This window comes from Corythoichthys intestinalis, chromosome 13 (assembly GCF_030265065.1).
Source record: "Corythoichthys intestinalis isolate RoL2023-P3 chromosome 13, ASM3026506v1, whole genome shotgun sequence".
Classification (NCBI taxonomy): Eukaryota; Metazoa; Chordata; class Actinopteri; order Syngnathiformes; family Syngnathidae; genus Corythoichthys; species Corythoichthys intestinalis.
This window is the reverse complement of record NC_080407.1, coordinates 9399812-9424277: the sequence shown is the minus strand read 5'-3', so window position 1 is coordinate 9424277 and position 24466 is coordinate 9399812. Positions and strand designations below refer to the sequence as shown.

Here is a 24466-nt window from a genome sequence, read left to right as displayed (position 1 = left end):
GGTTTTATGCTCTTGAAAGCCTGTTATAACCTTACTCTGAGCTTTCCCACGATCTTCCCATGATTAACGTACCGTGACAAATATCGAACCATGGTAACTATTAGGCAGAAAACAACACAGAATGCTGTCCCAAGTGAGGAGAGAAGGCGTTTGAAAGCAGAGGAGGGGAGGAGGAGTACAGGAGGAGGGAGGGGGTATTTTTTTTCAAGCCAATAGACATCCAGCATCGGTAATATCGTTCCTCGACTCTCTAAGTTGGTGCCAGAGCTGCACACGGCTCACTCCTGGACATTCTCTCTCTGACTCAAGCTCAGAGATGACCCTGCAGAGAGCTTGCAGTTACTTGTAGTGGCTCGTGCGCCTTCATTTCAAAGGAATTATCTACACGGAGAACTATTCTGCTGCCTCTTGGGTGAGTTTTCCTTTCATTTTTTCCATAGTTTTACACATGTCTGGTGATGTCAATGTATTTCCGTGAGATAACTACGCATCTGGAGCTAGATTTTTAAGCTGGGGAGGTGTAAGTACTGCTTTCCAGATGTGTGGACTCAGCTGTTGCTTGTCACTCAAGCAGTCCTGCTGTCTCTCTCTAATCTTCGTGCCCCTTGGACTGACCCTAAACGTGTCCGTGTGGACAAACCTTGGTCGCAAACGCAAAATTATCTGGGGGAAACGCAGTCGAAAGTGTGCTGAAGCTCGTGGCGGCCTCTTGTGGTGGCTATTAGTCTGCTTATCCCACCCAGCTGATACCCCAGGCGGGGTTTTCATTGCTGATTCAGGATCAGAACAGTCAAGTGGGAGGATCAGGTGACGGCTGAGGTGTGTATCCCCCTTCGTGGGGGGCCATATTTTTCTAAGGGGGGGACGGTAAGCAATGCTAAGCCTTTGTTAATGAGTATGTATCTGTGTGTGGCGCTTGTGTGTTCCCTGCAAGCGTCTCTGTTAATTGGTCAGCCATTTTTTTCAAGCGCACATGCACGGCAGCTACGTCTAAAAGTCCTCCAAAGCAGTAGGTGGCGTCAAGTAACTATAACTAGCATTACTAAAGCATATTTTGATCAGAATCATGTACAAAAGTATTACAGCTGCTGCCAAAATAACCTCGATTTAGCTTAGCAAGCTTCATTGTCAGCTTTCTTAAATTTTCCTAACATGCGCACAGCTTTTTAATCATGGTTTTGATTAATAATTTGCTTCAAGGACAGTCCCGTTAGCTTAGGTTAGTATAACTTACCTGTTGCAGTAAGCAAGCAGACCTTTCTAACACAATTAATAAAATATCTAATTCAATTATCCGTTCTTCTTTTGTCAAATGTGACCCGGGTTCTTTTTCACAGGCTGTCGTTCAAGCGCCAAAAAAGAAATCTGGCCTAAGAGATTGTTTTGGTATTGTTGGACACTGTCCTGGAAAAAACCCTAACACTCAACAACCAAGAGACTAAGACTGAGCTTAATTTGGAAAGAAGATGCACAAACGAGTCTCCGTAAATGTGTTTTTGAAGGAATCGTAGCTTAAAAGCTTAAGTTGTTGTTTAGAAAGTTAGTCATGACTTTTGAGAGTCGTGCAGCTGGCTGACTCAAGATTTATGGGATGAGGCAGTCAGATGTTTTCATGCACACAGCACAGATTGGAATTAGATCAAACAAATTGAGCTAATAAGAAACACAAACATGAATGTGAGCAATATATGCGTGTCAGTCGCAACACTGTCCCGACTACGTGCGCGTCTGTCAGTCTCGTAGCTCGGACCAACAGTGCTGTATTTGTGTGGCCGCGCAGTGGAATGAATCCAGTGCCATGATGTGTAAATCATGGCAAACATCAGAAAATGCATACTTGCCAAGTAGATCCATCTGGTTGTGTATGTGGAGGGTGAGTATGCAAAGAAACAGAAGTTATTAATGGAAAACAGGCAATTGGGGACAAAAGTCTCTTCAGTTTAAATGGGGACCAGATTTGTTTAAAATTGGAAAAATCTGACTGACCACGACAGAAGAATCTGTCCAGATGGATGTGATGTCATCACGAAAAGCAGACTGCTTGATTGGTTGTAAAGATAGGTGGTGCAAATCAACGTTAAGGAAGGTAAGGCTTCACTGGATTGGCCCCTAAACAGCAACGTATCATGATGTAGCATAACGTAAAACAACGTAGCATGATGTAGCCTCAAGTAAAGTGCCGTCACGTAATGTAGTGTCACGTAACGATGTGTTACTTAGTGTCACATAATGTATAACATAACAAAACGTAGTATAGCACAGCGTAGCTTCACGTAATGTAGCATCACATAAAGTAGAGTAATGGAGTATAACGTAATGTAAAGTAACATAACGTATGGGATAAATAAGTCTAACCAAAACAGACGAAGAAGTTATCATTGATCACTACTAGGAAAAGAGTGGGAACTATCAAATGCAGTAGTACTAACCCTTTATGAAGTGTATTAATTTGATATTTTCGAATCAAAAAATATTTATTTTGCTCACCGGTAATGGTTTTCCATTAACTGTGTGTAATCCAACATTGGAAATGGTCGTAAAAAGTTGCCAAAGTTGGCGAGTGCTACCTGACTTTAACGGTTATCTCAGTGGACCCCTACCAATAAGGCTGTGTTGTCTATTTTTTGGACATTAAAGAATGTTAGAACAATAAAAGCACAAAGTTTGATGTTTTCTTCCATTTATTCTGCACTTTAATAACAGCTGCTTTTTAGTTTTAGCCAATAGAACAAGCTTTAAAACCCTTACCAAACCATGACTTGTGTGTAACGTTACAACCCTGCTACATATGGCTTCCTGTATGTCCAAAAATCCTACAAAACGCTTAATGGCCTTCTCGACCGACTAAAACTCTTGTACTGAGTGCGGTGTAGCGTTAGCATACTTAGGTTGTCAGCAGTCCACCTCCTGACCATTAATATAAATCTTTTCACTCTCGTGGTTACACAGCGAACCCTCCAGGCTGCACAAGGCTCGCATTATGGTCAGTTTGCGGCGACCGCGAGTCAGCCAGGCTTTGAATAAACGCCCTACACGAATCGCAAGACCTCAGAGGCGGCGAGCGAGAGTCGCTTCGGCACCGACTTAATTACCTGTACACACAGCTCCATTTGATGATGATTAAAGACACTCACACGTGCTGAAATACCTTCCCAGACAGTCTCCAGCCACGCAGACATTAAAAGCCAATGATTATTAGATGATAATAATTAAAAGGCTCCTTCGTCTAATAGCGTAGATAGCATCTCATTTGAGACTTGCTAGCGAGAAACGCGTAATTATTCCCAGTTACGTGACCACCCAAAGATAGGAAAGTAGCAGGAACTTGAAAATGGAGCTCTCATCTGATAATTTAGTTTAGCCAAACTGTTTTTTGACGTGTATTAGTGTGGAAAAATGTCAATAAATGTCAATAATTTCGAGCAGTTAGAAAAATACCCATTGCCAGACTATTTTAGCCAATCAAATGAGAGTACTTTGTCCCGCCCACTCGTCATGCAATCTGAATCGCAATTAATCGCATTGTCCTAAGAGAGGATTTTTTTTAAGGATTTTGTAAGAAGTCACCTGACTTCACACTTCCTGTTCTAACATTTATTAAGGCTAGGCAATGATTCCTAATTTTCAATCATGATTAATAACATGAGATTCTTACGATTAATCGCATTGTCATTACACATATTCAAAAGGAGCATACGTATAATAGTCATACCCAAATCTGTTGTATCAGTTAATATCTATTCATAGCAATGAAAACAGACAATATGAAATTGTAATAGACATCTTTCTTGTCCTATCAGTTATTAGCGCTGGGCAATGATTAAAACTTTGAATCAATCTTGTAATTAACTGCAATTAATCTCATTGTCACACACACAAACTCACAATAAATTCAAAAGGACTAGATACAGTTATATTTAAATCTATCCTATCAGTTAGTACATAATCATAGCAATAGAAACACAGACAATATCACGTTATAATAGACGCGTCTTTCACCAAGAAAAAAAATCTACCTTTTATATATTTATTTATTTATTTATTTTTATTTTTTATATTGATTTACGCTTTGTTACTTGATGCTACGCAACATTTTGCTTTGCTATGTTACGTTACTTTACATTACGAAAAATGATCATTATTTTGTTCTATTTCAGTTATTTCAATGAGCATTCACAAACAGTCCTTCCATTTTAAGTGAATTGGACATTTATCCTCGGCAATGGCAGCCAATGAGTTCATTTTGCGTTGATCATTTCCTGTTAATTTTTGGGGCACTTCTGGGTCAATTACCGTTTTTTTTTTTGGGTGCACCCTGTTGATTTTGTAGCATTTACAGGTCACTTTCAGGTGACTTCATGTTAATTTGGGTGCATTTAGGGCTCACTTCCTGCTGATTTGGGGCCATTCGCGGGTCACTTTCTGCTAATTTTGGTGCATTTAGGGCAGGGGTGTCCAAACTTTTTGCAAAGAGGGCCAGAATCGGTGTGTTAAAAATGTGGGGGGCCGACCTTGGCTGACATCCTTTACGTAGAACAATATATTTATGCAAATTTTAGCAAGCCATTCTGTGTGTCACATTTGCTTTATTATTTTTTTTATTATTAATAATTTCCACAAAATCTTGCAACTAGCCTTTGTGGTGTTCTCTTTCATCTCTTGGGCTCTTGCGAAATACTGCTGCTGTAAAATTAAACTAGCTTTAAATTGCTTCAATTTCTCGCTACTTATCTTCCCTTCTTGTCGTACATGTCAGCTTGTCTTGTTTGGTAATATCGCCTCACATCGAACTCTTTAAAAACAGCGACTGTCTCTTTGCAAATGAGGTAGACAGTTTTTGCGTATTTTAGTGAAGAAATAGTCCAATTTCCACCTATCCTTGAAGCGTCGGCCGTGACAGTCAACTTTCTTTTTTTTTTGTTGATTGTCGCCATTTTAGAAAATTGGGAGTAAAGGGTCACGCGGGGTAATGTTGCTTAGAGTGCTGCTGCCTTTTAGTGGGTAAATGAGGAGCAGCATTTAGTGTGTAAGCTACTTCATATGCTGGTAGCAGTACTGCTGACCAATTTATTAGGTCTGTGTGCGGGCCAGACATTATTGATTTTATGACACAGGCTGGGGGCCGGATGAAATTTGATCACGGGCAGCATTTGGCCCCCGGGCCGCACTTTGGACATGTCTGATTTAGGGACTTATTTTGATTTTGGTGCATTTCTAGGTCAGTTATTACTGTTGATTTGGGGACATTTTTGGGTCAATGCTGTCTATTTTCACTTACTTTTTGTTGATTCTGGGTCACTTCCTGTTAATTTTGGAGCATTTAGGGGTCACATACTGTTTTGGGGGCATTTCTGGATCAATTACTGTTTATTTTCAGTTACTTCCGTTTGAATCTGAGTCACTTCCGGTTAATTCGGGGGTGGGGGGGGGGGGATTTAGGTGTCACTCACGGTTAATTTTGGGGTATTTCTGGGTCAATTAGTGATTGAGTTACTTCCTGTTTATTCTGGGTCACTTCCTGTTAATTTTGGTGTATTTAGGTATCACTTATCGTTTATTTTGAGTTACTTCCTTTTGATTTTGAGTCCCTTCTGATTAATTTTGGGGTATTTAGGTTGTAATTTACTGTTAATTTGGGGGGTTTAGGGTCAATTACTGTTTGTTTGAGGGGGGGTTACTTCCTGTTCGTTCAAACAAAAGAGGATTGTGATCGTTTTGGTGTATGAACGGTGTCGATACATCAAACGTTTTGGGCCAGGAAGCTGGAATCGTAGCATTTGCATTACATGCAAAGCCACCATCAAATAAGTATTACGGCCTCAAATATCGACTTACAAAATCAACAATTGGCTGATTGTCGTTTTTTTTTTTTTTTTTTTTAATAATCGGCACTGGCCTTTGAAAATCCCATATTGGTCTATCTCTAATTATTATTGGTCTATCCCGTAGATCTTCAGTAGAGGACGCATCGTCAACCCTAGCGGTTAGCGCGTGAAAGCTCGGGGCTTTCCAGGCGCTACAAACAGTAATTTGACTGTCGTCTAGGTTACATTTGTTCCTTCCTCATCTCTGTCTGTGAAAGTCAGCCCGTTGCATTAATGAGGTACTTAAAAGTGCCTGTTGTGTTTACACTATTGACCTCAAAAAGCAGACGCTAAGCTAAGCGTTCATTATCTTCAACCGGCCGACCGTGAAATCTAACATGCGAGGACGTGTTTATATATTGTTTTTGATAGGTCGCGTGCTTGATTTAGAAGCTCTCCTGGAAAGCCCTTTTGAGACGGATACCATAGATGTCCAAATATATGCTATAGGGGTGGGAACCTCTGGGTCGCTTACGATACGACTTACGATACAAGGCTCACAATAACAATCTCAAGATATACCGATAAAAAATATCGATACATGGATCAGAGCTGAGAATTAAAATGAGTTTAACATGAGTAGACTTCCAATCGGGTTTATTTCGAGGTATGCACGGGTCACTTCCAATTGATTTTTGCTCACTTCCTGTACATTTTGGGTCATTTTCTGTTGATCACTCGCGCTGACAGTGGCAATAGATGAACAAACGCAGACACTACTCTAATGGAATATTTTGCTAGCAATCCGTTTTGAAACAGTGACACCTTTTTAAAACAATATCGATGAACTTTTAGGCTACAAAGTATTTGCGATATATCACCATTTTGATGTATTGTGGCACCTGTAATATCCAGTGGAGGAACCCTGGTCACGAAAGCTGAAAAAGCTCTGGCTATTGCTCGTTCCATCTGTTGCAGATTAATCTTCGATGTTTTTAGGGAGCTGAAAGCAGAGGTTTTAAGTCGGAACAATCACTTTGGAGCAAATTAAGGACATTTAAGGATTGAAAATGACAGCCCATGAACCAAATAGTATACTATTAGAGTTAGCAAACTGCTAACTGAGTGTTAGTAATGTATGCAAGCTCATTGAAAATAGCAAAACATAATCCACAGAATTTAGATGACAATTTGTTCTCATTTTAATTTACTGTGGATTTGCTCTATTTAAATAAGCATTTTTATGAAATGACATGTTTATTTTAATAATTCAAAAAAAAATAACAAATGTGTTAAAATGTTTTCCCATTTTCTGTTTAAAATATGTGAATACATTTTAAAAAATGAAATATATTTGTTTGTTCTGCATATTTTTTATGTAAATCAATAAAATCTAATGAATAAATTAACAATAAACATTCTCTTTGTTTTTATCAAGAAAATACAAAAATTCAAAAATTAATACATTTAAATACATAAAAGTAGAATATTTACTGTTTGTTCCCTATGTATATATATATATTTTTTTAATTTGTTTAAAATGGCAATAATACTAGAAAATAATTAATAAATTGAATATTTTTAGTTTTTTTTTGTAAATGTATATGCTTTTAGTTTTGGGGGGAAAAAAAGTAAATATATATATATATATATATACATACAGTATATATTGTCTAAAGTGCTACTTTTATTCTTTTTGTTTGCTTTGATTACTTCGATCTGTGGGATTGCCTGTGAAGACAGCAATGTGAGAGGATGTATCCGCATGTCAGTGGAAATTAAACACGCCGAGTTTTGGCTAAAAGACACACAAGATACTAGAGCGCTTTGATATGCTGGATTGCAAAATCAGAGAAACACCCCGTGAACAAAAACTTGACTATTCCGAGGATGCAATAAAAATGAGCAACGTGAGGATGTATAGGGAAGCATATATATCTGTTTGCACAAGACCAGACTTAAACTATGTGGTAAGCAGGTTATCGCAGTATTTTAATGAACCCACGGAGAAGCCGTGGACTACTGTGAAACATGTCTTACGATACCTAAAAGGTACTTCCGAAAAGAGCCTTAGTTTCAAAAGAGACGACAATGCAAAACGTGGTATACAGGCATATAGTGATGCTGACTGGGCAGCTGATACTAGCGACAGGCGCAGTACTTCAGGATACTGTGTTTTCTTGAGCAAGAATAGTTCTCCAATTTCTTGGAAAACAAAGAAACAACCTAGAGTCGCACTATCTACCTGTGAAGCTGAATATATGGCACTGGCTTCAACCATACAAGAATGCCTATACTTAGAAAAACTACTAGGTAGCATTGATCATTATCAGTACACTCCAACAACTGTACACGATGACAACCAAGGGACAATCGCTCTTGCCAAAAATCCTGTTAACAGAAATGCAAGCACGTAGACATAAAATATCATTTTATTAGATCTACTGTGAATCAGGGAAGAGTAACACTGACGTATGGTCCAACGAATGATATGATTGCTGATATCATGACAAAACCTGTAACAATGTTAAAATTGAAGAAGTTTGACAGTGTTCTTTTTGGAATTTGAAATGTAAAAGTTAATTTGTTTGTTAAAAAGGACATCAACATGAGAACAAGTGGGGGTGTTGAAATGTTGGGAGGTATATAATGTAATACATAATAATAGCATACATTTAATCACATAAAAATACATGTACTAATGTTATTGGGTTTTGATTTCAAAATGTAAATTAATACTGAAAAACAATGAATATTCTATTTTATTGTATATTTTAAAATTTAAAAAATATTTTATCCTTCCCCTTCTCTTTGAAATAAAAAAAATATATATTCCTCCCTTTTTTTGTTTATGAATAAATAGAAATGTAAATACATTTTTAAAAATGAGAAATATTTGCTTTTAAGAGGCTCAAAAAAGATATTTTGGACCTTTAGGTCAAAAATGTCAAAACAGTTTATCGACTATTTAAAAAATAGTCAATTCATTTGATAACCCATTAGTTATTGAGTACGTTGATTAGACAGAATCACTAGATCTTTGTTGGTTGGCTAACATTTATCTAGGAAAATTTTGTTAGCTTCATTTTGAGAAGTCAACATGAAGTCGAACACTAGCTGGTAATTTAAGCTAGAAGTTCGCAACCTCTTCTGAAGGTCACTCAACAATTTCCTGAGTTTTACTGCACTTTTACGACCGCCAAAGGCGTTTAAGTAACACCCTGCTGTGGCTAGCAAATCTCAGCGTTAGCTTTTACGACAAGCGGGCTAAATCGGCTATAGTGAGGAGTCTCTAGGAATATTAGCTAAATTGTTAGCAAGGATGATGTTCAGGCTAACAAGGAGAATACAACGTCTGAAATAGGAGATTGGAGTCATAATATTACAAGAGTAAAGAAGTGAAATGATGACTTTAAGTAATTCTGCAGACTTTAACGTACTGTTACGAGATTATTTTATGATTTTAAAGTTTCAATCGTATGCCTTTAATCTCGCATATTTCCTTATCTTTAATCTCATAATATTACTTGAAGTTACGAAATATTATAGCTTTAATCTCGTCATTTAACGTAAAGTTACCTAACATTACGATTTTAATATCTTAATACTACGTAAAACTATTTAATATTACATTTGTAATCTCTTAGTAGTACATGAAATGACATCATATTCCGACTTTAATCTCTTAATATCATCTAAAATTACAAAATACCACTTTCATCTAATTATATTAGGGAAAGCAACAAAATAAGATTTTAAGACAATAATATATTGTTAAATTATTAAATATTAAGACTTTAATCTCGTAATAGTACAAAGTTACGTAACATGATGACTTTGAAATTTTGGAAACATTCCAATTTTAGTCTTGGAATATTTAAAATTATATAATATTACGACTAATCTCATAATATTACATGAAGTTACAAAATATTACTATTATAATCTCATAACAGTCGGTAGTTTGAATATATTTTTAAATATTATTTTTCGCGTTTGGTAATTTTATTTATTTTTTAACAGTTGTTCCCCTTTTACTGATTGAAGCATAGTTTTAAAAAATGGAAAAAAATATTAAAAATTTAATGAAATAAAAGAATCCTGCTCATTTTTTTAAAAAATTATTTAAAAACAGATTTCCTTCCCCCTTTTTAAATTTTTTTAAAAAAAAATAATCATTTAAAAAATGTATGAAAAATATATTTCCTACCCATAAAATTGGGGGTCAACAGAGTCGCTAATGAATGACGATTGCCTATCTAAAAACTTTTGGTGCCACTTTTTCACCAGCATTTTACGTTTAAACTGGCAAACGCTCAGGGTCAGAGGTCACCGCATAAACCCTCCATTTGTTAAATTTGCGCTCGTAAGTGTCAGACATGTGAACCCGACCGGAGCGTAATCCGTTCAGCGCATGTTGTGAGGTTTCTGCCACGGAAAGAAGGCAAAGCCAGTTAGCTCATTCGGCTAACGTGGCGTGTGACAAACGGTCGTCAGGGCCAAAATGGGCCGTCTTTGTCCCGCCGGACAATTGGGTCAACTCATTTTTCATTTAAAGTGATTCCTGCTTTTCAGGCCTTGAACAATGACAGATGCTAGCGACCACGGAATGACAACACGTCACGTAGATCTAATTTTAAGGCTCGTTGTTTTGACTTTTGCTATTTTTCTGGATTTCAAAACATTTAACCGGACGGGAACGCTTTCATACTCTCGCCGACTCACAACCTGTTGATTTTGGGTCACTTCCTGTTGATTTGGGGCGTTTATAGGTCACTGCCTGTTGATGTTGGACCACTTCCTGTTGATTTGGTGCATTTTTAGATTGCTTCTTGTCTCTATCGAATCACTTCCAGTTAATTTGGAGGCATTTCCATTTTTTTCCCCACATTTTTTATTTTGAGGCATTATTGCATCACTTCCAGATTTTAGGGAATTTTCAAGTCCCTTCCTGCATCTATCGGATCACTTCCTGTTGATTTGTGGCATTTTTAGATCACTTCTTGTTGATATCTGTTCAATTCCAGTTGATTTTAGGGCATTTTCGGGTAACTTCCGGTTGATTCTGAGGCATAATTGGGTCACCCCCTGTGGATTTGGGTCTTTTACAATATTGGGTCATCTCCTTTGATAAAGTCACTTCTTATTTTTAGGGATTTTACAGTTCACTTCCTCTTGATATTGAATGACTTTCTATTGATTTTGGAGCATTTCTGGGTCACTCCTTGTTGATATCAGGTTACTTCCTGCCGATATCGCAGCCCTTGTTAATTTTGGGACATTTCCGGTTCACTTCCTGTTGATTTCGGGGCATTTATTGGTCACTTCTTGGGAAATTGGGTGCATTTTTTATCTCTTCCTGTTCATTTGTTACATTTAAAATGAATAAAAACCACAATTATGGCCCTTATAATACTTGTTTTTTTTCATTCATAAAAATTTAATTGCATTGCAGGGTTAAATTTGATTACAATTAGTGTCGTTTGTGTTTGCATTAACATTCAGTCAAGTTGCTGAGGGGGGCAGGGTGTCACTTTAGAGGAGAAAAGGGAGTGGGATTGAAGTGCTGGGGAGGGGAGGAATGAGGGAGGGGCCAACAAGTCCAACCTACCTCCAGACATGCACTCACTTCGCAAATGGGATCTTGAGACACTTAAGATAGAGACATCACAGCTCTTGGACCTCCTCAGAAGGATTCCGGATCCCTAACTGAGGTGCTCTACATCTTTGAAAGGGCTTTCTATGAACTTTGGCAGACATTCGAAGGAGGGAACGACCTGGGAGGGGCGCACTTCCTGACTCAGTTGGATCTGGAACTGATTAGAGCTGTAAATATGTCTTATGGGCGAACGTGACCAGGTGGAAAGATGCTTTTTTTGGAGGTAAGTTTTACTACATGAGCTGAGTTTAGTGCCTCGGGTACCCTGTGACATCAATTAGGCTGTATTTTTTTTTTTTTTTTTTTACCGGGGAACATGTGACGATCTTGCCCTATGAAACCCACTATTTCATGTTTTTTTCAGGCATCGAAGAGCACATGTTTTTTTGGGCTTTGGCCGTCCTAATTTGTGTTCTGCAATTTTTAATCCAAAGTATAGACTTCATTATCTAAATTTTTGAGAATAGGCCCCGTACGAATCAGCCCCGTTTCCCGTGTCATGTCAATAGGTTGTGAAGTCTATGTCCAGACTGAACTGGAATTGACCGATATAGCAGTCATTGGAATTGACTGAGGTATCAGTCGTTTGACTTTGACAGATATAGCCGTTTTTGGCGTTGACGGTTATTTTTCGCAGTTTAAGCGAAGTACCTGTTTGAAAAACTGCAAAAAAAAATTGGAAAAAAAAAAGCCGAGATAAAAACGCAAACTGAAAGAAATGCAAAACAATCTTGAAAAATCAGAAAATGCAACAAACAAAAAAGAGAAAAAAAAACAAAGGATGGTGAAAATTTTGGGGGGGAACCAGTGAAAAATCTGAATATACTGAAAAACAGCAAAAAAATGGCTAAAGCTGAGAAAAAAAAGTGAAAAATTAAAAAAATAAAAAAATAAAAATGGCCCAAAAAACCCTGAAAAATTAAAACCTGACAACCAGAATAAATGATAAATGCAGAGAAAAAAAGGAAAAAACTGAGAAACTGCGATAACTGCAAAAAACAAAACAAAACAAAATCACTAAAGCCAAGAAAACCGGAAAAAAAGTGAAAAATTGCCGAAAACACCTTCTTGAGGTCGGCCCCCCATCAGACGCAAATTTATATAGAAATGATTTTTCCTACGTTTGTGCTAAATGGGACACCCCATTGAAAATCAATGCCATTAACACAACTGTTAACATTAGCTTGGCAAAGCATGCCCACAATAATTCCATTGTAAGCGTTCTTAGAAATGATCAACAGACGTAATTGAATTATTCATTCATCCATGAATACCTGAATGAGTGTCAATGATGTAGTCCTATAGAGTAATTCTTTAAGGCTAAATGTTCTACTAACTGGTCTTACGTGACATAACAAAGTAGCGTGGGTAGAATAAGAATTCTCAGAAAGATAACGTCTATAAAACCTGATAGATTAGTCACAAGTGACATTCACATGACTCCTTAATAATTTAAAACCTGCAAATTTTTGGTTTTCTCTGTCCTTGATGAAACTGTATGCTAATTAGAAGGAACCTGTTCAATCCATTTGAAATGGGAGGGGTGGAAGCGAATTAACACTTTACACGTCTACGGCCGTCAAATGTCAGATCAATGACTTCATTATTGGGGCATTTCAGCTCATTTCCTGTTGATTTTGGTACACTTTCTAATGCTTTTGGGGCATTTACGGCAAATAGCGCCATTGGAAATGAATGGAAAATGTTGGGTTACTGAACAGGAATGACCAGGGAATGTTCTAATATGAATAGGAAGCGTCTTCAAATCAACAGGAAGTGACCTATACATGGCTGGCTGTTTTCAGTGCCTTTGGCGGCGCAAAACATCAAATCTGAATTCGAATGAACAAACACGATGAGTTAACCTAGACACTATTCTAGCGGAAAAATTCGCTAGCGACCAGTTGGTTCCTTTTTTCGTAAACTGTGAAACCTTTTTAAAACGATATATAGATTCTTGGCGGGAGCATATCGATAACTTGGAATACAAAGTATATTACCATTTCAATATACGGTCACACTCCTCATGCTAATGCTTGAAATGCTAATGCTCGAGATGGAGACCATCTCCTTTGCATATAAAGCAGTCATCCAGGCCACTATAGGCTTACGTCTTCTCACAAGCTGGAACGCGACAGATGTTTACAAGCCGCTGACAGCTGCTGTCCAATCACGCTGAATTGTATAAAGCTTGTCCGTCCATGAAAATGTCCTAAAATGTCTTCAGTTTCTGACATTAAGAGGAACAGCTTAACGAAAAAAAGCCTGTAGGATTTTTCCATTACACATCATCTGGAGTGCCTCTTTGTTTTGATTTCTCATCAAGCACGAAAGGACTCGCGACGCTAATGGGGTGACTTGACTGTTTTCTGCTTTTACTGTCCTCAGCGTCCACACGTGATGAGCGAACGTCCTTCGCATCGGGGACCGGAGATGGAGCCTCTTCCCGGGGTGAAGAAGGGCAAGGTGGCCATGAGCTTCCAGAGGAGCTCCACTTCAGACGATGACTCTGGGTGTGCGCTAGAAGAGTACGCGTGGGTTCCTCCAGGACTCAAACCAGAGCAGGTAGAGCTTCGAAGTGTGCTAAAAGATGGCTAAAATGTTATCACTTTTTTTTTAACTGGGAGTTTTTATAAAGGGTCATTTTTTTTCTTATAGGGTGCCATTTGGACACTAACACAGGGGACATTTTGTGCTAAAAATAGTCCTCAGTCCTTGCTAGCATCATAGCTAACATGACTGGCTACTTGATGAGAAATGTCACATTTTACATATAATTTTTTGAAACGATTCAATGTTCTTTTATAGAGTGAACACATTATGATCTACCAGACTGAAAGTACCGTACTTCATAAAACTGCAAAATCAGTTTTTTTAAGAGGGTTAGAAAAATAAAATTGCTGCCCACAGTTGAATTTCCCGCCACTGGTGAAGAGTGATGTCATTCATACATGGGGAATTTTCTTCAAAGGTTACTTGCACAGACAAAAATCTGGGAAACTAAAGTTAACAACTGCATATTTTTGATTAAATACAACACGGGTGATCACGGAGAGTTAACATTGCCCAGTCTTAATATAAATGCATACACACTTTTAAAGTTAACGCTTGGACAACACTACTTTGAAAAATCTGCCTCTAATGCCCAAAATAGATAAACATTTTAGACTTTTAGAGGGAAATGGGTTAAGCAAACATTACTCACTCGAATGTCTAGAGAGTTTTCACAGTCGGTTGCCTGTGACAGAATTGAGATTGACATGTTGGGTCAATGAATCAGAAAAAAGGGGCACACAGTAGCAGGCATTCTCTATTGATTCCATATATGCCCTCATTCATTCTACAACGTGATATACTGTACCAAATTCAAAAAAAGATGATGCATTGTTCTTTACTTCAAGGTCCAGATGTATTTTTCCTGTCTGCCTGAGGACAAGGTGCCGTACATCAACAGTTCTGGTGAGAAACACCGTATCAGACAACTGCTCTACCAGCTGCCGCCTCACGACAATGAGGTAATAAAGGGAATAATATTTCCACAGAATTTCAGTTTATTTGTACTGTTCCAGTAGTGCATTTTTACTGTAGGGCTATTTCATTAGCTTCTTTTCCAAATATCGTAGCAAGTATACAGCCTTTTATGCACAGTTTTAGCAAGTAGACTGTCATGTTAGCTTCGCCATAGTAGGTGCGCATTCTCCACACCAGTGTTTTTCAACTATTGCTATGCATTTAAGAGGATGCTTGCCACACTAAAGCTGATGCTAATGTTAACACGAATACTATGCTAACGCAGTGAGTTACTTTTAGTGTGTGTTGGTCACTCATCACAGACCTTGAACGGCTAAAGCAACACTGCATATTCTCTCTTGCAAGATAAGAAATCTTACCTTGTGTTTCAAAACAAGCGAGGGGAGTCACTTCCATAGTTGAGTAAAACTGTGCATGCCCGAACACTGTCTGAGGAACTATGGGAAAATGTGATGTTTTTAGCATTTATCCTTCGCCACTTACTAGTCGTTGAAACGAGTTTGTCAATACACTGAAATTAAGTTATTAATACGTTAAAACGAGACAAATACGTTAAAAAGAGGTTAGCAATAAGATTAGCTGAACAAAATTGAAATCAACAAAATTCATTGAATGGCCGTGAAAAGGAAGCAAAGGCCGTTTCCTTTCGGAGTCTCTGGTGTGAGGAAATAAGCGAAACCTCTCTTTCAAAAATGGTTGAAAAACACCGCTGTACGCTAGTGTTCTAGAGACAAAGTAGTCGTACCCAACTAAAACAAATCTGGTCATGACGACAGAGAAAGTTGTGGTTCCTGTTTGTAACAAACACCAACAGCTGATTAAAACCTGGCCTAACCACTAAACAAAACAATAGCCTCGTTGGGATATGCGCCGATAAGTTTACGTAACTGACTGAAGTGGTCTCTAAATAAACACACAATAAGTCTAGTCCACAAACAATCTTTGATGGGTTGGTTTTATAATGTTTGTTGCTGATTGTGGAAGAATTCCTTGCATTACTGTGGTTAGAGAGGCACCCAAAGCTCCATGTCGGAAGGTTAAAGTGCGGTCTGCCATCTGGAAATTCATCAATAAACCACTTTTCAGGCTAACGCCGTCTCCAAGTTATTTTCTTTAGCTAGCTTGACTGAAACTGCTTTGTTTTGATTAGGTTCGGTACTGCCAATCTCTAACGGAGGAAGAAAACAGGGAGCTTCACATGTTTAGCGCCCAGCGGAAGAGAGAGGCACTCGGGAGGGGAACGCCCAAGATCCTGCCACGAGCACTGCAACATACTCGCTGCGAAAATGTAGGTAACACCAAGGTTTGCGCAAAAGCACACGTGAACACGATCATGTAGCCATCAGGCATATTGTACTTAGACGGAAACCAACTATTGGGTTTTACCGTATTTATATCTTAAGACACATCCTTGTCAAATTCCCGAGCCACCTCGTCTGGTTCTTCTGGATACAGAGAAGCAGCAGATCTAGACTGAGCTGATATTGTTGTTCCAATGTGGCAATACTTTTCATACCAGTCATGATGTCCTTAATCAAGCTTGTGGAAAACTTCCTGTCAACATTCACAAAGCCCTGACCAGTGAGGAAACCACATCCTCCGCTTGGCTATGCAAGCTATGTTCCTTTGGGTTCAGAGCTTGTCAGCACCTAAATATAGATTCTAACAAACACATCATCTAAGGAGAGCGAGCAATTCTTGCGGATCCATAGTGGAAATGCCTTTCTGTCATGTATTTGTTGGGTATACAACCACGTTTGTGTACATCTCTACCTAGGAATGCACACATGTTCGCAGACAATTTCTAAGGCTCCAGTTTCTGTCATTCTCAGGGACATACACAAGTCAAGGCTCCCACTATGTCCGCTCTTGTAATAATAGCAAACAGCTGGGTATGCTATCCTATCGCTGTCTATCCCCTCACTCTTGCGGGTTAAATAAAGACTTGCGATTTGGCGTCAAGGCATATTTAGACAATCTATGGGGTCATATGATCTTCGGCGACTTGAGACCAAGCTCTGTTCAAGCCATCTGTTACAATGCATACTTACACCAGTTCATGTCGGATCCAAGAACAGCTAATCCTGAATTAAAAGGAACATGCAGCTATTCCAAAAGACGTGATACACAATCTGTGGTTTTGTTTTAGCAGTCGTTCTTGTTTCACGGATGTGTTTAGATTGGATAACATCACATGCTTTGTTGGTTTTAACACCTCTACGCATACGTACTTAGGATTATCTCCAGACTCTTAAATATTCGAGTAGAATAGGAATATACGTATTAGTGGACTAGAAAATGTAATTTTTGGAGAAATTCTGATGGTAGATTTGCTGCGGTGGTTTGTCTATCGGGTCACTTCATGTTGATTTTGAGGCATTCCAGGGTCACTTCCTTTTGGTTGGGAGCATTTTGGGGCCATTTCTTGTTGATTTTTTGAGCTTTTGGGATAACTTCCTTTTGATATTGACTCACTTCGGTTGGAAGTTAATAGGAGTGAATGTGTTTTTGTGTCATTGAAATGAATGGGATATTTTGCCCATTAGAAATGAATGTGTATTTTTCTGGCAAATTTTGACCAAAATGTACATTTTTAGCAGATACTGTACAGAACTTTTGTGCCCTGTAGCATTCTGAATTGTTTAATGTTTAAATAATAATAATTTGGACATACATTGTAGGATAAGAAGCATTTTGAAATTTAACTTTTTTTTTGTAAAAAAAAAACAACCAAAAACGCATTTTGGGACGAACAGTCATTCTAGGGCAGGGGTGGGCAAACTATTCCACAAAGGGCCGCAGTGGGTGCGGGTTTTTGTTCATACCCATCATGAGGACAGCCTTTCACCAATCTGGTTTCTTACAAGTGCAATCAGTTGATTGCAGTCAGGTGCTTCATGGTTCCACTGAAACCTCATTGGTTAAACTGTCTGTGCTGAATCAGTTGCAACAAAGACCAGGACCCACTGCGGCCCTCGAGGACCGGTTTGCCCACCCCTGTTCTAGGGTGTCAAACAAAAGAGCCCAGATCATATGAGAATTCCAGCTGTTTCGGTGTATGAACGGTGTTGGTGGTCAAGCGGTTTTGGCTGGAAACACCATTTTTTAAAAATTGAATATTATCGATGGTAACAAAGCTACCACTAATTATAAGCATAGCCGCTGCATGAACAAGTTGCCAGGAATAGAACTTTCATGCATTATTTCAATATTTTTGGCAGTGTGGAGGTGGCATCAATGGAGGGGAAATGGCAATCTTTGCCTCAAGGGCTGGACCAAACCCGTGCTGGCACCCCGCTTGCTTTGTGTGCGCCACATGTCAAGAGCTCCTAGTGGATTTGATTTATTTCTACCAAAACGGTAGGATCCTCTGTGGAAGACATCATGCAGAAATGATGAAACCGAGATGCTCCTCTTGTGACGAGGTAAGTCAGTATCATCACATATTTTGGATTAATCACACCTCACCGAGCATCGGCCTGGGTTTCTCTCGAAGATCATATTCGCAGATGAGTGCACTGAGGCCGAGGGCCGACACTGGCACATGAAGCACTTTGCCTGCTTCGAGTGCGGGACGATGTTAGGAGGGCAACGCTACATCATGAAAGACGGCCGGCCCTACTGCTGCTGTTGTTTTGAGTCGCTGTATGCGGAATATTGTGAGGCGTGTGGTGAAAATATTGGTAAGTTCATCATTTGGATTGGATTCAACAATTGCTTCAACAATCTGACTACCTTACAGGAGTGGACCATGCGCAAATGACCTATGAAGGTGGACACTGGCACGCTACGGACGAGTGCTTCTGCTGTACTCAGTGTAAGACGTCCTTGCTGGGCTGTCCCTTCCTGCCAAAACAAGGGCGCATCTACTGTTCCAAGGCCTGCAGCCAAGGTGAAGATATTCACGCCTCCGATTCATCCGACTCTGCGTTTCAGTCTGCTCGTTCTCGCGAATCCCGGCGCAGTGTTCGCATGGGGAAGAGCAGCAGACCCGCTGAACAATGGAGACAGTCCCAAGTCCTTAACCCCTCCACAGTTGTCTCTGAAGTTGATGGGAATATTGATGTTACGGGGCAGAAGCTTTCCCATCTCAGGCTGGATGAGGAACGGTTTTGGAGAGATCGAGAGGACCAGGATGCTGGGGGAGAAGAAGACCCTGAGGAATGGGCCCAGCATGAGGACTACATGACTCAGCTCTTGCTAAAGTTCGGGGACCAGGGAGTGTTGCAACAGATTCAACAACCATCCCTAAAATCTCCCAGTCCTAACAATGACAGAAACCGTCTGGTGACTGTTTCAGACCCTTGGCTAAAGCCAGAACACCTTGGAATCACTGCCTCTTCACCTACTCCAACTAGTCCCACCCAGAGCCAAACTTCCAACCAGTCCCGAGCCAGCCTTAGCCCTGGACTGATGAGCAAGAAACATCTTCCTGAGATGTACTGGGCCCAATCTCAGGACGGGTTGGGTGACTCCGCGTACGGAAGTCATCCAGGACCTGCCAGTGCCAGAAAGATCCAGGAGCTAGAAATGGATCAAGATCAGGACCAAATGGGTGCAGGCAAACATGACACTCTATGGCCGGAGAACAGACAGTGGTACCAAGATACTCTGGAATGCATTGCAGATGAGCTCAGGAAGGCAGGGCAAAGTATGGGAGATTCCATGGACTCATTGGCGCTATCCAACATCACCGGTGAGAAACATCATTCTTATTTTCTGGTAACAATGTGTAAAACATCCATTTTCTTCTTCCGTAGGTGCATCAGTTGATGGCGATGGCAGAGTCTATTCCCTTCATGCAATGCACCAACCTTTAGAAGAAGGTTGCGAGAAAATGAGCAACATGGGAACCTTTAATTCATCTCACCTTCACCACAGTAACACCTCTCTCAACCTGAACATGGAGAAGGGAGAGCAACAGACAACACAAGATGGAGGACTTTTATCTTTGTACAACCATTCAGAATCCCCACCCGCTTTTGTCCACGCGCCGGCTCTGAGGAGGACCAAATCCCAGTCCAGGCCCCCTCAAATGGTCAAATTCACAGAAGACACTGTGGATAATGGCTACAACGACGGATTCGACATCAATATTCGAAAGCATCCCATGAGCGAGAGGCCACAGCGCAGGGCTTTTGCACACCGTGACGCTAGCAGGGACAGAAGCCGTCCATCGAGTCAACACGGGCACAATGGACAGCGTCCCCACCACGCTCGGCACCACAAGAGCCGCAAAACCCATTCAGACATTGCCCTAAACATGCCGCAAAGACTGTACCGACATCACCGGCAGAATCCCGGTGACCCTCGCCAACAACCCTCTCAAAAACAGGCCGACTATATGATTCCAGGCCCATCCCGAGGAGACTTCCGGGCCGAGCATTTTATGGGTCTCTACAAAGATGAGGACGAGTGGTGTTCCACTTGTTCTTCGTCATCGGACTCTGAGGAAGAAGGATATTTCCTGGGCCAGCCTATCCCGCAGCCCCGATCCACTGGACGCTTCTATACAGAGAACTACCCCCGGGTGATTGCTCTCTCGCCCCAAAGTCACAGCTTAAAACACGGAAAGAGTCACCGATCCAAAAACTGTATTATCTCTTGAGGCTCAGGTTTCATTAACTCTACACCCTGCAAAACCAGCGTTTTGTCCCGTTACCTAACAGCTTTAGATGTACGTTTACTCCACTATGGAAGAAACAAGTTAAATTTCTTGTGACTTATTTTTCTACATCTGCGGGTCACTTCGTGAGTCTATTATTGGTCTTCTACGCATGTGCGACAATTTTCAGGCCGCAATTGAAAATGGTAGTCTGAACGGGCATGCAGAAAGACTAGATATGACCACAAAAAAAAAAAATTGGTTTTGTGCATTAAGACCTGCAGTATGAACCTCGCCTTACAGGTATAATATGTCAATTATGCAGACAAAAGTAGAGTTCAATTGCGTAGAGGTTAATACTACTCAGGTGGATAAGGCTGTGTTCAGACTGCAGGCACATCTGATTCCAATTGGATTCCTCCTCAAATCCGATTTTTAGGGCGGACTGTTCACACTATTTTTTAGCAAGTGTCCAAAATCAGATCTGGGCCTGTTCAGACAATTAAATAGCATCCTGTCCATATCTGATAAGAAACTACCTCCCGTATATGGTTTCAGATCAGATTTCTGTGCTTTGACACTGTTCACACTACAAAAGAGCCATCTAGAATCAATCTGGATTGGCTAAATATCAGATTTTTGGCTTCCAGTCTGAAGACTTACCTGATAATTTAATGAAAAGTAGTTCAAATGTAGTGTAAATACTAAGTTAAGATTTGAATACTGCTTTTGAAATGTGATGAACGTGAAAAGTACAAGTTGGAAATGTAAATACAGGGGAACCAAAAAGCTTAAGTGCCATCAAAGTGTCTTTAGTAACACTTACAATATGTATAACATCTATATTGAGTCCAAATATTCATTACACTTGTTGTGTCATAACCAGTTATATGCCTAAAATTGTTAAGATGCTTGTAATAAAATATTTTTGCAATGCACTTGGTTTTTTACTTTAATTTTATGGGATGAATTTGCAGTATGGAGTTCTAATATTTTGTAAAGCCTTAAACAACTGAACAACATACCATGCAACATTACAGTGGTAATCTCATGACGTCAAGTAATATTACGCCTTTATTCTTAAAATATTATGTAATCTTAAGACTTTAATTTTGCAATATTACATGAAGTATGTACTTTACATAATTCTACATACTTTACGGAACATTAAGACTTTAAAGTAACATTATGTAATATTTAGTCATACTATGACCATTACTTGTGTATTCTGAGTTTCAAATAGTAATATTACACGACTTCATGTAATATTTTAGGATTTAAGTCCTAATATTAAGTAACTTTTGCAATTTTACAATCTTAAAGTTGTAATATTATGTAATTTAATGTAATATTACAGGATGAAGGTCGTAATTTTAAGTAAAACTCCATATTACAAATCTAAAATCGTAATGTTATGAGACTTTAAATATTATGTGAAGACCTATTATCTAATTTTACCTAATTAGTCCAAATAATGCGTATTTTTACTTTTATTTTTACTTTAATTGCATTATGTACATGTATTATTCCTAGGCCTATTATTTAAATTTGTATAGTATTCCGAGATTAAAGGCCTAATATTACATAACTTTACGCAATATTCCGAGATTAAAGCCTTAATATTGCCTAATTTTACACATTTTGATTTTAATTGCATATTATGTATCTTTACGTATTATTCCTGGATTAAACCCCTAAAATTACGTAATTTAACACAATATTACAAGATTAAAGGCGTAATATTAAGTATCTTTACTTAATATCACTCGATTAAAGTTGTAATATTATGTACTTGTACGTATTATCACAAATTGTAATATTTTCTAACTGAAATGTTCTCTTTATTCTCATACAACGAATGACAATTTGTTGTAATATTTGGTCAAGTACGCAGAATTTTGTAAAGTACGTACTTGACATAATATTAAGTAGGTAGAATTACGTAAAATACATACTCTACCCAATATTATGGGATTAAATAATATCACATACTTCATGTCATGAGATTACCATCGTAATGCTACGTGTTTCCAGAACCTACCGCGTATTTCTCCTGTATGTGATATGTCTTTCAGTTGCTTTGAATACCTGTAAAGCACAACAAATAATCAAAATATGAGAAAAACAAAAGGTATCTTTATTCCAAATATGCCTTGTGACTGAAAAGGTTAGACGCACATCACCTTCCCCATCACGATGCATCAGTCTACTGAACACTAAAAAGGTATAAATGAGCTTTTTAAACCTAACACTGCCCCCTGTGTTGGGGGTGGGGAAAAGTGTAAATCCACAAAACCAACAAGTGTCCAGTCCAAAAAAATAATCGTACAACGCTCCTTCAGTCCAATTGTCAGTAAGTCTGGGTGTGATTGATCCCAGTCCTTGATGGTTTATGGCTACTCGAAGATGTCGAAGGGGTGCTCGAGTCAGACGTGGCAGGTTCTGGCTGTTGCGTTGCCGCGTCCAATTCACTAATGTAATGTTTGAGGTCCTCGAGACAACGTTCACGTATCTCACCGAGGTTCTCCCTAAGGGGGACTTGGAGCTGCTTCTCCAGATTGGGATCTTTAGCGACGAGCATCTTCACCACCATACCGAACGTTTCACAGTCCCGGCGGTAAACCTGAGAGTGAAATGTAAATCGCGTCAAGGGATTAGCAAAATTTGGATGTTATGTAATTGATTATATTAGCAGTACACTATCATATCAAGAAGCGGAACAAACTACAATTTTGGGTAATAGTCTGCTCACCGACTGTACCCTTAGCTTAGCTTAGCTATGAGTTCATCACTAGTAAACGTTCATTCTCTGCCACCCTCCCACTTCAAACGGATTATGTGGCCGTCAGTGGCAGCCAATGAGTTCATTTTGGGTGATTTCATTTTGATTTTCAGTCACTTCCTTTCCCTTTTGGAGCATTTACGGGTCACTTCCTCTTCATCGGTCTCTTCCTGTTGATTTTGTGCCATTTATGGGTCTCTTCCTGTTGGTTTTGGGTTGCAGAACAGAAAATATATGACCTTATGTTAAAACTACCACTGAATAGTTGGAAAAAAAACAACAATATAAATCACGTGTATGATTCGCAGGCTTCACCAAACTATGAAAAAAGTGGGACTTGTAGTCCGGAAAATACGCTCACAGTCGATTATACTTAAGATTCCTCGACAAATGAAACGAAATACGCTTTGTGCCGTTGCCTGGAATGCGAGGAGTAAAACCTGATCTGGTTTATTGCCTTTCATGCCTTGTCACTCACAATAACTGAGACGTTTGTACCACTGCCAAAGTCAACTCTGAAGACGAGAGGTAGAATTTCATTGGGGCAATTTTAGCAAGCTACACAAACAGAGCGCAAGAAATGGCTCGGCGTGATGTGGGCTCGATGATGGAAAAGTGAAGTTTATAAATCGGCGCACCAGGTTTGGGTTTTTGCGCTTTTACGGGAGCAACTGGACTCGCGCTTGTGTTCGGGTTGAGATGGCAAGACCAGATTGGATGCGGAAAGCCAAACAATCATGGCATACTTTGAGTGTATGTTTTGAAAGAAAAAAAAAAGAGCTGTTCAATCTTTGAATGATGCGAAAGGAATGCTTGGCAATTTTTTTGTGTTGTCTACTTTGCAATGCTTCTCATGAAAGCTATGCATTACAGTAGTGAAGGACGTTTACTAAAGCTACTTTAAAATAGCTCTGTAAAATTACGTAAACGTGCGAGATTAAAATTGCCAATATTACAAATCTTTATAAGGTATGAAAGCCTGAAGTCATCATATTCCGTTTTCGTCATGCTACAATCACACATATTAAGTATAGGTAAACATTATTTCGAATTTGTAATTGGTATATTAGATAAATTTACAAATA

The 24466-nt window shown here is 39.2% G+C and overlaps 2 protein-coding genes across 9 annotated transcripts in view; one reads left to right on the top strand and one right to left on the bottom strand.

Moving 5' to 3' along the window:
* The window catches only part of pphln1 (periphilin 1), a 77587-nt gene that overhangs the window by 43719 nt on the left and 9402 nt on the right, over positions 1-24466 (bottom strand). For 2 of the 7 annotated variants that reach the window (XM_057853806.1, XM_057853807.1), the window contains exons 10-11: positions 22641-22687; positions 6707-6807 (exon numbers count right to left, since the gene is read on the bottom strand). In XM_057853806.1, the coding sequence (XP_057709789.1) occupies positions 6707-6807; positions 22641-22687 (148 nt within the window). Of the gene's footprint in view, positions 1-5899; positions 6808-22640; positions 22688-22715; positions 23223-24466 lie in introns of those variants that run through there. The other 5 variants (XM_057853804.1, XM_057853802.1, XM_057853803.1 and 2 more) reach the window with 5 other exon arrangements.
* prickle1b (prickle homolog 1b) lies at positions 232-21544 on the top strand. Of its 2 annotated transcripts, none has more exons than XM_057853797.1 (8): positions 232-412; positions 13852-14028; positions 14865-14978; positions 16145-16282; positions 18216-18419; positions 18491-18677; positions 18737-19690; positions 19755-21544. In XM_057853797.1, the coding sequence occupies exons 2-8, from the start codon at positions 13864-13866 to the stop codon at positions 20600-20602; spliced, it is 2610 nt and encodes an 869-aa protein (XP_057709780.1). In that variant the 5' UTR covers positions 232-412; positions 13852-13863; the 3' UTR covers positions 20603-21544. The 2 variants fall into 2 exon arrangements, with proteins under 2 accessions (XP_057709780.1, XP_057709779.1); XM_057853796.1 differs by lacking the exon at positions 232-412 and adding an exon at positions 11408-11686.